Here is a 13,519-nt window from a genome sequence, read left to right on the forward strand (position 1 = left end):
TTTTCTCTTAAATAAAAACTTTTGTTTTATTAAAAGAAAAAGGGCCTAAGTATTTTTTTTTACTAAGTGCATTTCCAAATGTACACTTTTAAATGAAAATGTTTTGTTTATGAAACAGTTACCAAAATTTTTCATAGAACAGACAAAATTTTCTGAGCACTAAGGAAACTGAACAACCACTTAGGGTTTTTTGTTTTTTGTTTTTTGTTTTAAGACCCTATACTAAAGGTTATGCAAAATGAATAAATCATGTACAATTACAGAGAAAATCATTTACAAATAAAGATTATTAGAAAATGACAAAACAGAAACACTAGTATGTCAAGTTATGAGATAAGGTAAAATATATATTCAACTGAAAATTCAGACTTAAAATAATTTCAATATTAATTCAAGTTAATTAAATCAATTAAGCATTCAGCATAAGAAATCAGGAAGAATGAAATCCAGTACAAATTAAGGAAAACATAAGGAAGAAAAAATAATGAAAAGAGCAGGAAATTCAGTGAATAGAAAAGAATTAATAAGAAAAAGTAAATCACAAAGTATGACATTGGTTATTTGTAACAAATTTTTTTCTATTTTTTAATTTTATTTTTAAAATTTTTATTGGAGTATAGTTGATTTACAATGTTGTGTTAGTTTCTGCTGTACAGCAAAGTGGATCAGTTATACATATACATATATACACCCTTTTTTAGATTATTTTCCCATATATATGGGAAAAGAAGAGTTCCCTGTGCTATACAGTAGGTCTTCATTTGTTATCTATTTTATAATTCTATTTCTGCTTTGTAGATAAGTTCATTTGTACCTTTTCTTTAGATTCCACATATAAGTGATAACATATGATATTTGCCTTTCTCTGAAAATTACAGGACAGTATCAGTGATGAACATAGACATAAAACTCATCAACAAAATAATAACAAACCAAATCCAACAATACATTAAAAGGATATTACACCATGATCAAGTGGGATTCATCCCAGGATGCAAGGATTTTCAATATTCATGAATCAATCAATATGATACACCACATCAACAAACTGAAGAATAAAAACCATATAATCATCTCAAGAGATGCAGAAAAAGCTTTTGACAGAATTCAACACCAATTTATGATAAAAACTCTCCAGAAAGTGGGCATAGAGGGAACCTACCTCAACATAATAAAAGCCATATATGACAAACCCACAGCAAACATCATTCTCAATGGTGAAAAACTGAAAACATTTCCTCTAAGATCAGGAACAGGACAAAGACGTCTACTCTTACCACTATTATTCAACATAGTTTTGGAAGTCCTAGCCATGGCAATCAGAGAAGAAAAAGGAATAAAAGGATTCCAAATTGAAAAAGAAGTAAAACTGTCACTGTTTGCAGATGACATGATACTACAGTATACACAGAAAACACTAAAGTTGCTACCAGAAACTACTAGAGCTCATCAATGAATTTGGTAAAGTTGTGTGATACAAAATTAATACACAGAAAATCTCTTGCATTCCTATACACTAACAATGAAAGATCAGAAAGAGAAATTAAGGAAACATCCCATTTACCATCACATCCAAAATAAAATACCTAGAAATAAACCTACCTAAGGAGGGAAAAGACCTGTACTCAGAAAACTATAAGATACTGATGAAAGAAATCAAAGATGACACAAACAGATGGAGAGATATACCATATTCTTGGATTGGAGAAATCAATACTGTGAAAATGACTATACTATCCAAAGCAATCTACAGATTCAATGTAATAAATTTTTAAAAACAACTCCAGCAACTCATCAAAAAGAGAACAAACAATAAAATGAAGATTCCACAATTTTTAAATACAATAAAACGTGTGTGTACATATGTGTACATATATATAGTAATAATTTTGAACATAATGAACTGCACTATTTCCTGGAATAGTTAAAATCATTTACATTGATTTAAGAAATAGAAAAAAAATTCACCAGTAACTTAAATGAAACTGAAAATTTCCATAAAAATATAATCAAATTACTTCCTAAAAAAGGATACTGGAAGAGGCTACACATTAAGTTAAAATTTTCAAGGAACAGTTCCCCTGATATATATTAACTCTTCATTTATTGAAATATTACTGTATTCTTCCTAAATGCCACATATTATATAATAAGTAAAAAAAAAGCAAGAAAAAACATAGCCCTTGCCTTCAGGGCTTGTACAATCCAGTTCTGCAATATAGTTTAGTAAAAGAGTATACTGAGAGAGTGGCTGGAGAAGTTCTCTCTTACTAGACATTATAATTGACATTCATTCAATTAATATATTTCCAAATATTAAATCATTTTTGCATTCCTTGGATTAATCCTTAGCTTTTTTCCTCCCTACATGAGACTTAATGCCTTCAGATGGAAAATGGAAGTACTGATCTAAAATAACAGGTAGTTATAAACACCAATAAGATATTTTTCATCAGACAAGAGATTATATAAGAGATTATATTCTACAAGTTGAGAGAAAATGCAAGCAGAATGTTTTAAACCAGTGTTTTAAAAGTTTTAATTCAGTTTCTTGTTATTATTTCAGTTATGACTTGGATGAGTTCCACAATATCATTACAAACACATAGAGTTTTGGATGCATCAGGTTTGGGGAGGATCTGCCAAGCATTACACGTTAGAAGGATGGACTGATGGATAGATGTATGGATGAATGGATGGGTGAAGGGAACGAATGAACAAAAGAAGAAAACAAAGACTGAAAATCTAACTTAGCTATGTCAAAAAACAAATGATATGAAAACTGGATATCCATGTGCAAGAGTGAAGTTGGACCCTTACTTTACACCTAATACAAAAATTAACTCAAAATGCATTAAAGACCTAAACCTAAGACCTGAAACTAAAAATTCCTAGAAGAAAACAGGGGAAAAGGTTCATGACGTTGGATTTGGCAATGATATTTTTGGATATGCCACTAAAAGCACAAGCAACAAAAGCAAAAACAGACAAATGAGACGACATCAAACTAAAAACATCTACGCAGCAAAGGAAACAATCAACACAGTTAAAAGGAACCCCTAATGGAATGAGAGAAAATATTTGTAAGCCGTATATCTGATAAAGGGTCAATATGAAGAATACATAAGAAATTAGTACAACTCAACAACAAAAAATCCAATTAAAAATGGGCAAAAGACTTGAATAGACATTTCTCCAGAGAAGACATACAAATAGCCAACAAGCATATAAAAAGATGTTCAACATCACTAAATATAGAGAAATACAAATGAAAACCACAGTGAGATATCACCTCACACTGTTAGGACAGCCACTATTAAAAAAAATACAGAAGACAATAACAAGTGTTGGTAAGGATCAGAGAAATTGTGTGCTATTGGTGGGAATGTTAAATGGTATACCACAGTGGAACAGTATGGAAGTTCCTCAAAAAATTAAAAATAGAATTACCATATGATCCAGCAATCCCACTCTGGGTATATATCCAAAAAAACTGAAAATACGATCTTGAAGAGATATTTGCCCACCCATGTTCATTGCAACATTATTCATAATAGCCAAGAGGTAGAAAATCTAAATGTCCATGGGCTGATGAATGGATGAAGAAAATGTAGTACACACATATTAATGGGATATTATTCAGCCTTAAGAAAGAAGGAAATGCTGTCATATGCTACAACATGGATGAACCTTGAGGACATCATGCCAAATAAAATAAGCCAGTCACCAAAAGACAAATACTGCATGATTCCACTTATATGAGGGATATAAAGTAGTCAACTCACAGAAACAGAAAGTACAATGGTGGTTGCAAAGGGTGGAGGGAAAGAGAAATAGGGAGTTGCTCTTCAGTGGATACAGTCTCAGTTTTGTGAGATGAAAAAATTTTAGAGATCTGTTATACGACAAGGTACATATGGTTAACACTACTGTACTGTACATTTATAAATGGTTAAGATAGTAAATTTTACATTATGTCTTTTACTACAATAAAAAAACAAAAAATTAATGATATTAAATAATATTTAAAAGAAAAATATAAATGTATTTTTACAAATATCATATTATTTATGTATATACTTCATCTAAATATACAAAAGTTTTTGAGTGCTTTTTGTCTACAGAGCTTTAGAAGGCATGCTAAATTACTGCACTTACATAATTAGTGATTCAAGTTTTTATTTTTTTCATAAATTTTATTTATTCATTTATTTATTTATGGCTGTGTTGGGTCTTTGTTGCTGCGCGTGGGCTTTCTCTAGTTGCGGCGAGTGGGGGCTACTCTTTGTTGCGGTGTGCAGGTTTCTCATTGCAGTGGCTTCTCTTGTTGCAGAGCACGGGCTCTAGGCACGTGGGCTTCAGTAGTTGTGGCACGCGAACTCCGGTTGTGGCTCGCGGGCTCTAGAGCGCAGGCTCAGTAGTTGTGGTGCACAGGCCTAGTTGCTCTGTGGCATGTGGGATCTTCCCAGACCGGGGCTCGAACCCACGTGCCCTGCATTGGCGGATTCTTAACCACTGTGCCACCGGGGAAGCCCACGTTTCAAGTTTTAAATCTTCTTACCTCATATGTTATCTTCAAACTTGACTGTAATAAAACTGGAGTAAAGTTGGGATGAACTTCTGCAGTGAGCCAAAGACGAAAGGTATCTTTAGGTTGAAGAATATTCAATTCCTTGTTTATAAAAACAACAAGAATAAAAATCTACTTAAACATACAAATTTCCATTTTATAAATATATTATGAATAAGTACTTATCTTACTAAAATCTTTCCATGATATTCTGATATATTTCTTAATGTTCTGATTATATTTCCTCTAAATTTTCATCTTCTCTATTCCTAGCTTAGTGAAATAGCTAAGAACTTGGATCTAGAACTGGGCCAACTGGGTTGAAATCCAAATTCTGCCACTTATTTGCTGTGTGACCTTGGATTCTTTGACTTAAACTCTCTAAGCAAGGATAATAACCTACCCTCATAGGATTGTATAAAACACAGTGCCCAACACACAGTAAATACAAAATAAGTGTTAGCTATAGTCGTGATGCCTAAACTACGAGCCATCTTCAGGCCTTCAGGTTCTCACTTCTTCAAATCACACTTCCACAGAGTTATATTATAATATCAGTTCCTTTACAGTACAATTTTTAGTGTGTCTTATAGCCTATAATATTCAAAATTCACCATTCAAATTCACCTGCCTGTGCTGTACGCTTTAGTCACTTATTCGAATTTTTATCTCTTGTCTCTTTATTCATCATATTCTTTCTGCCTGTTATTCTCTTGTAACCTGACAAATTCTTACTCATCTGTCAAAATATAATTCAAGTATCATGTTCTGGGAGAATATCTTCTCCGACTCTTCACTACCACAATCCCAAGCAGATTAATCACTGATGGTATTTTGTAAATTCCTTTCTGCAGTATTCATTGTACGACTGTATAGTTATTAATGTGGTCTGTCTCTTCTAAACCAAGCTCCTCGAGAGCAAGTACAAATTTTATACGTAACCAGCACCTAGGACTATTCCTGGCTTTTTTCTGTACTCAGCAAGCACTTGTAAAATGAATGACTAAATGAATGAATGAATGACAAAAGAAATGTTGATAGCTCTAAAAGAGAGTGAAGTCTAAAAATTATCTTAATAAATACGTCTAATACTAAAATTCATTATTATCAAGTGAAATGTAAAGATGACAAAAAATGGCAAGAGAATTGCCATGAAAACATTTTGCTTCCTTAAAATTGTAAATTATAAAATGTTTCTATACCTAATAATAATTTTTAAATGTAAAATTGGAATAAAATTTTGCTTTGGGTTAGCATATTTTAAAAAAAGATTAAAAAAGCAATACATTTGTGATACAGTTGAATTTAAAATAAACATAAATTTATATCCAAACAATTCATCCAAACTTCCCAAAAGAAAAGCAAAACATTTAAAAATTTTTTAAAAGTTTTATAATATAATCTACCCTATATATTCTTCAAAAAGTCCTAATTAAGATTTGATTCCAAAATAATAACTGTAATTATATTTTACATAGATTAATAGCTATCAATCTATTGTTTGGAACAGAAAGCAGGATTCAAGTATTCACAAGTCTTCCTTATGTTTCAAAACATATGTAATTCATCTGACATAAATTTTATATTTTATACATTTGTGATTTTTACAGAAAACTGTAGTAATAATGGAATTACTTGAATATTCCTATATATCTCAGTTCCAAAATCTATATCTTCTTTTTTTTTTTTTTTTTTTGCGGTACGCGGGCCTCTAACTGTTGTGGCCTCTCCCGTTGTGGAGCACAGGCTCCGGACGCGCAGGCTCAGCAGCCATGGCTCACGGGCCTAGCCGCTCCGCGTCATGTGGGATCTTCCCGGACCGGGGCACGAACCCGTGTCCCCTGCATCGGCAGGCAGACTCTCAACCACTGCGCCACCAGGGAAGCCCTACATCTTCTTTTGATAAGTAGTAAGTCATCATGGTCTATCACTTCATTCACTTAGTCATTAACTCATTCATCAAAGATTATTTAACTACTTACATGTTTTATGTAAAGTGCTATAGTTGCCAATTTATTTTCAACACATTACACAAATTTTCAACATACTACAACTAGGCTATGGCCTCCCACTCTATTCTGTTTGGTTCTATTCTGAATAACTTCTGCCAGATTAATTTAATTAAGTAATTATTAACTCCCTTGTTAAGGACCTCCTTTGACTCTGTGTCCTAAGACAAAAATTCCAAGCACTTCAGCACGATTTTGAGGGTATTCCATAACCTTGCCCCTTCCTAGCCATCTAACTCTATTGCCCCACATCGCTCTGCCTGACCCTTCCAGGACATTCAAGGACATCTTCATTCTTTGTACTAGGCAGGCACATTCCCACCACTATGTCTCTACTTGTGCTGCTAGAATTAACCACAATTTTTTTTCCCCCTACGCTTAGCTAAATCACATATAGTCTTCAAGGAACATCTTGTCTTCAGTGTCATCTATGACAGCCCAAACCCATATTCATCTTTCTTCTTAAATAAGCACTAGACTTAATTCTAGGTTTGCATTTAAACCTACACATCAATTTGTTCTGTCTTAAAGTTTTTTCGTCCTGGGCCCACTTCTGTTAAATAAAATGATTGCTTCCATTTACACCCAGCCTCCTTAGCACCTAGGAAGTGTTCTGTAGTAGCTCTCTCTGACTCCTCTACATCTTTTCTCCTCATACAGATACAACAGAACAAAAGCATAAAGAAAATTTAATGTTATAAATAGGTCTTCTACAATTCTTTAAAACATTTCCCTATTTTTCGTCTGAAAAAATTCTCTAAGCCTCCCCTTCAGTCCTGATTAATTTTTTGACTTCCCCTAAATGCCTTTAAAAAAGAGATTTTTATAGATTTCTTATTAAAAGATCTATTTTGGTTTGTACAAATGTACATATATTTAAGGAGAAAATACATAACAGATTTTAAATGATTCCCCAACAAATACTAATGTTTTTAAAGACATCATAAATCATACATGACATATTTTAATACTGATGTTCCTTGGAGATTACTGAATTGAGTATATTAGATATTATTTGCACCACACTGATCTGAATCTACCTTTTCCAGAACTGGCAGCCAAGATACCACAAGATGTAAGTTCTTTAAACAGAGCCAGTCTCCATTTCGGGCACATTCTTTTAGCATTTGAACTGCTAAATCAGCTTGGCCTTGACCCATGGCAACCTGCAAAAACAAAAATAAATAACAAAACTAAAAAAAACAGATCTGATAACATGTTGTAACAGAAGACTTTCAAATTATCCTGCCATACATACTGAACTAACTCAAGTACTGTAATCAGGGTTTTAAACTTTTAATAAGAAATATCAGACTCTTGCTGTTTCCAACAATTGTCTTGTTTTTGTCCTTACATCAGTGGCAGATTTTTAATATTATTCTATTTAGTAAAGGTACTAACATTACAGGTCTGAAAGTTATAGAACAGTATAAAGAATTGCTGAATAGTTTTTTTTTTCCCTCATTCCACTAGTTCCTGCAATTCTTACTCTCTCAAACATGGACCTTTAAAAACATAATTTTTTATGACTACTGTCTTGTTGTATTCTTTGAGGGATTAACAATACCGCTTCCTTGAAATTTGCTTCTCTTTTTAAAAAATTTCTCCAACATTGCACAAATTTGGCTCCCAAGCTACTTGGTCCACTGAACTGCGTAATTCCCTAGCCCTTCATTGTCTAGAAGACCCTAACATGTTGGGCCTCAAGACTCTACATTTAGCCCTCTGCTCTTCTATTCTTTTTCAGGGAGAGGAGGCAGGAAGGAGAGAGAGAGAAAAGAAGAAAGGGGGAGGGGAGAAAAAGAAGAGATGGGAGAGGAAGAGGGAAGGAGAATCCTGGTCTCACTGGAATTCCATTCCTGTATTTCCAATCCCTATAGTCTATCTGCACTTAGGACACTCATGTAATAGGCTAGGCTAGACCTTTATGATGTTTTCTATTTTATTTTATAAAATAGAAAACATCCAAGCAGAAGCTGAAACACCCTAGAAAATAGATTCAGTATATAAGATTTCTGTATTATTTGAATGAATAGACTAGTTAAGTCTACTTAAGTCTAGGATTCTATAAAAAAGTTTTAGTCAAGGGTCTAAACTGGTTGCATGCTACTTACTATACCAACTTTAAACTCCGCCATATGCCTCTTTAAGGATAATACATATAATACTTAAGTATCAGTACAGCTATATCTGTCTCTGTATATATGAGAGAAACACATTTACTGAGAGTCCTGGCTCAAATATTTTATTGGGTACATAGTCAAAACACTTTGAAGAATACTGTTATAGACTACTTCAAACCACAGCGATCTCTCTTTTCATAATGAATATAAGATAGCATTTCATTGTTTTTTAACTGACTTTTACAAGTATTGATTTTGCTTTTCAATTAGACTATAAAGTTGTTGAGAGTGGGAACCATGCGTCTAATTCATTGCATACAAAAGCATGTAACAAAACAGGTAATAAATACTCATATATTGTTTTTTTTTAATTTTCAAGATCTAACCCAGAACTAAGCAAATAGGAGGGATAAAACAAATACTGGTTGAACTGTTTAGATGCACGTATTAGTTTGCCATTATTAAAATGCAAAAAAAAAACCCTTGAAACAGTTGAAGGCATGTACAACAGAATCAGAGGGGAAAAAAAGAATAAGTAGTTTGCTGAGCTGAAATGGTAGCTGAAAGTAGGAACTCAAAATTTTCTATAAGGCATAAATTGTATGAAAACAGCTTAAAGGTTCATGAAACATTAGAAGAAAACATATACTCTAAGAAAAAAAATACATTTTTAAAAAGCTCAACAGGAAATGTCAAGAAGATGGTTAGCCCCTACATCAAAAAAAAAAAAAACAGTTTCTTGAAATGAAAATTAATTTTTTGCATTAAGAATATATTATTATCCTTAGGACATACATTCAGCATAGCAAAAAAAACTTTAAAATAACAGGAGATTTATGACTAAATACGTCTGTATTTAAAGGTTTTACAATATTAAAAAATTTTGCAAGTACACAAAAGTCTAGAAATTCATAGAGTCAAACTTACAGTGAGTGCAAATAGTTTTATCTTTCTGCCAATATCACTGCTAACAGATACAGCCTATAGAAGAGGGCTCCCCTTCCTCAAGACATCTCACTGACAACTGAATATTGTCCTAATATATTAATACACTATAACTAGGATTGAATGAAACTCCCTAGAGTTAGTGCAAAACCTGTACAACTAAGCCTAACTCTCTGCTATTTTGCTATCTTCTACTTATAGTCCTCATAACATTCCCACTTGTCAATTTTTGGTTGCTGTGAAAGTATTCTGGTTTTTTAATCATTATTAATTATTTTCCCAATGAAAAAGATTTATTTTTTTCACATGTCAAAAATTGAGGGTAAATTAATTCATTTTCAAACTTACATGCCAACTGAATTGAAAAAGAGGTGCTAATCTGAACAAACTAAAACTCAGAAATTTAGCTCAGGACAAAATGGTATTATATGAGACAAATATATTATCTTATCAGACTTCTGGAGGTTAGAAGTCCCACTCTTCTATTGATCTATTTTTAAATCAAGGTGTCAGGGTTCGAAAATAAAGGTAGTACTGCAGGGCTGTTCTTTCTGGAGGCTTTAGGAGAGAATCCTTCCGTTGCCTTTTCGAACTTCTAGAATCCACCTACATTTCTTTGTCTGTGGCCCCTTCTACCATCTTCAAAGCCAGCAGCACAGCAACTTCTCACCTCTTTGACCTCTGCTTCCTCACATCTCCCTCCTTCCCTCTGCTTCTTCTGCCTCCTTCTTAAAAGGACCTTTATGACTATATTGGGCCCAAATGAATAATCCAGGATAACCTCTCCACTGCAAAATGCTTAACATAATTACAGTTGCAAAGTTCCTTCTGGGGATCAGGATGTGGACACTTTCCAGGGACATTAGTTGGCACACCGCAACAAAAAATGTCTGTTCCACTAATAGAATCAAGTATGGCAGGAAGATCAATAGCTGTAGCAAAAACAGCAGGGTAATATGTACTGACCTGATGATAACACTCTCCACTTCTCTCAGCATTAGCAAGTTCTTGGAGTTCCTGAGAAGGATCAGCACCCGGGGAAATGATTATCAATATGGGTTCAATTTCTAGTGTCTCTTTGTATAAACGTTTGAGATTTAGAGGAGGTGGGGACAACTCTTTCAGTCCTAAAAGATATATTAAAGAAATTACCAATAAATAGCAACATGAACCAGAAAAAGTCTATTAAAACTAATTACATGATATATAACAGATAATAACTAAGTGAACTATAATCCTATACATATTAAAGGTTTCTCACTCTAAAATCATTCACATACTAGTAAGAACTAACATTTATTGAATGTTTAAGGTGCCAGGCATTTTTCTAAATGCTTTACATCTATGACATCATCTAATCCTAACAACAACGTTAAGAGGTAGGTACCCTGAATACCACATTCAACAGACACAATCAGCACTGCGGTCTTAATATACAATTCTCTCCCTACAAAAGACTGAAGCCAACCATATTACCATACAGGTTTTCATTCATTTATATAACTGAGAGCCTACTCTGTGCCATGCATATGCGGAATCAGATTTCCACATGATGTGGTAAATAATATCACTCTCATGATATAGGACAAAGATTTATTTCTTATGTCCTTGCATTAAGAGAAAAAAAAAGTGGCATAGAATGAAAAAATGCTTATTTTGGAGACAAAAATATAGATCTCAGTTTATGTTTGTTAGCTAAATGACCCTATTCAAATCACTAAAATGCACTGTGCCTTGGTTTCCTCAATTGTAAAACAGGGATAAAACAATCCATAGGTCATTTGGAGGCAAAATAGGATACAAAATAAAAATAGATTCTATTTATTCATCACATACTCTATGCTAAGCATACTCAAGGAAATTTAATGTCTTCCCAAAGACCACCCAGCCACTAACTGCTAACTGTATTCAAGGTAATTCATCTGTTCTTTTTTCTATTCTGAAGCTCTTCACAAACTGTAAAGTCCTACACAGACAAGAAATTATAACTTCACTGTTATATTTAAAACTCTTCTGCTAAAAATTTAATGTTTCCATTATTAACGTATTTAGTAAAAGTCAAGCTAAAGAAGACCCATTTCAATTAAAAATCAAAAATACACTTGTCTGAACTGAGCTAAAAAGAAGAGTATGATACAAGGGTTTAAAAATAGAGGATTAGAATGTAACAGAATGAGTACAGAGGAAAGAAGTGCTTTCTTATATCCTCAACTGTAGAAATGAATAGATAATATTGTACCTCAGAAATCCTAAAATAGCAGGAAAAGACATTCTTAAGGAATTCTGTAACAGGCACTTTAAAATATGAATTCAATGCCATCAAGATGGGCTAAAACAGGCATTTCTAGATGACCATCCTGAAAAGACAAATTTCACACCTGAACTCTTCCCCTGTATTCTTCACAGCAGCAATAAACAATGCTAAGCAAGGATTTTCAAAGACAGAAATATTTCTAATACTAGGTGAAATTTACCCCAACAGCCATGTAAAATTGATGAACTGCTTCTAGAGGCATATCTTATGAATTTTGTTTTTAATTAAACTGGTAACACTCATTCTTTGTAACAGAAAAGAATTCTTATATACTCATGGCAATGTAATAAATATTTTTATTTTCATATGTTCATTTATTTATTCATAAATTCTCATAAGCATTCTAGGCCAATTAAATGTACTGTGATATGATAAAATGCATCAAAAGTCTTAAAAATGCACATTGCCCTTGACTCAGTAATTTAAACTATAATTAATTCAAGAAATAATTCAGAATATGAATGCAGAAGTATGTACAAGAATTTTCCTTGTAGCTCTTAATACTAGTTAAAACAGGGGAAACACAAGTTTTTAGAAACAGTAGTCTGAATGAGTAATTTCTGATAGTGATATAAAGGAACTGAAGTTACAAAAATAGTGAAGTAAAAGATCATGCACTTAAAAGTAGATTAGCACTGTTTGAGGAAAGCAGCCTAGGAACCTGTTTGGAAAACTGGGAATTTTGGAAGAAAGCACTAACCATTCTGTCTCTAGACTGCTGTTCTGGACTAGAGCTGCAACATTTCCAGCCTCCAGCCAACTCTGCTCGCTTCAGACTGGCCACCACAATCCTAATTGGCAAGAACCAATTCCTTAATACCTATCCTATTGCTCCTGTTGCTCCTGAATTCAGTGGGTTTTGTATATTGACAGACCCCTTGGTTTGTCTCAAGTTGAAGTCAAGGGGAGAGTCCGTCGGCAACCAAGGACCTCTCTGTTCAGTCCTGAGCAGGATTTTCCTCAAATTGTAGGGCTTGTCCGTATACTTGTGGCCCTAAATATATAAAGGTATATGGTTATACCATCCCCTAGACTTTCTCTAATTGTTGAATATTGTGCAATGCTTAACATATTAAACCATTAAAGCCATCTGTCCATTTATCTTTATTTCAAATATCTGAACATATGGCCAGCATATACTTGAGCTCAGTGTTTGATGGTGAAATTTAAATGTGGATAAAATAAGAATAGTATACCCATGAAAAGAAAAGTAGATTAGGCAACATGATACCATATTGTATATGCATCTATGCGCCTAAAAAGAATAGAAAGGTGTACATAAAAATGTTAATGATGGGCTTCCCTGGTGGCGCAGTGGTTGAGAGTCCGCCTGCCGTTGCAGGGGACGCGTGTTCGTGCCCCGGTCAGGGAAGACCCCACATGCCACGGAGCGGCTGGGCCCGTGAGCCATGGCCGCTGAACCTGCACTTCCGGAGCCTGTGCTCCGCAACGGGAGAGGCCGCAACAGTGAGAGGCCCGCGTACAGCCAAAAAAAAAAAAAAAAAAGTTAATGATGATTATCTCGTAATGATGGAAAAACAGGTGTTTCTCATCTTTT

General features: G+C 33.7%; 1 protein-coding gene across 1 annotated transcript in view; it reads right to left on the bottom strand.

Moving 5' to 3' along the window:
- LOC309964926 (cytoplasmic dynein 2 heavy chain 1-like) overlaps positions 1–13,519 on the bottom strand; it is a gene marked incomplete at both ends in the record, with an annotated part of 239,188 nt that overhangs the window by 117,353 nt on the left and 108,316 nt on the right. Inside the window, 3 exons of the mRNA XM_082844100.1 lie at positions 4,562–4,672; positions 7,620–7,745; positions 10,614–10,774. Coding sequence (XP_082700226.1) covers positions 4,562–4,672; positions 7,620–7,745; positions 10,614–10,774 — 398 coding nt within the window. The remainder of the gene's footprint in view (positions 1–4,561; positions 4,673–7,619; positions 7,746–10,613; positions 10,775–13,519) is intronic.

Source organism: Leucopleurus acutus (assembly GCF_964270905.1).
Source record: "Leucopleurus acutus genome assembly, chromosome: 8".
Classification (NCBI taxonomy): domain Eukaryota; kingdom Metazoa; phylum Chordata; class Mammalia; order Artiodactyla; family Delphinidae; genus Leucopleurus; species Leucopleurus acutus.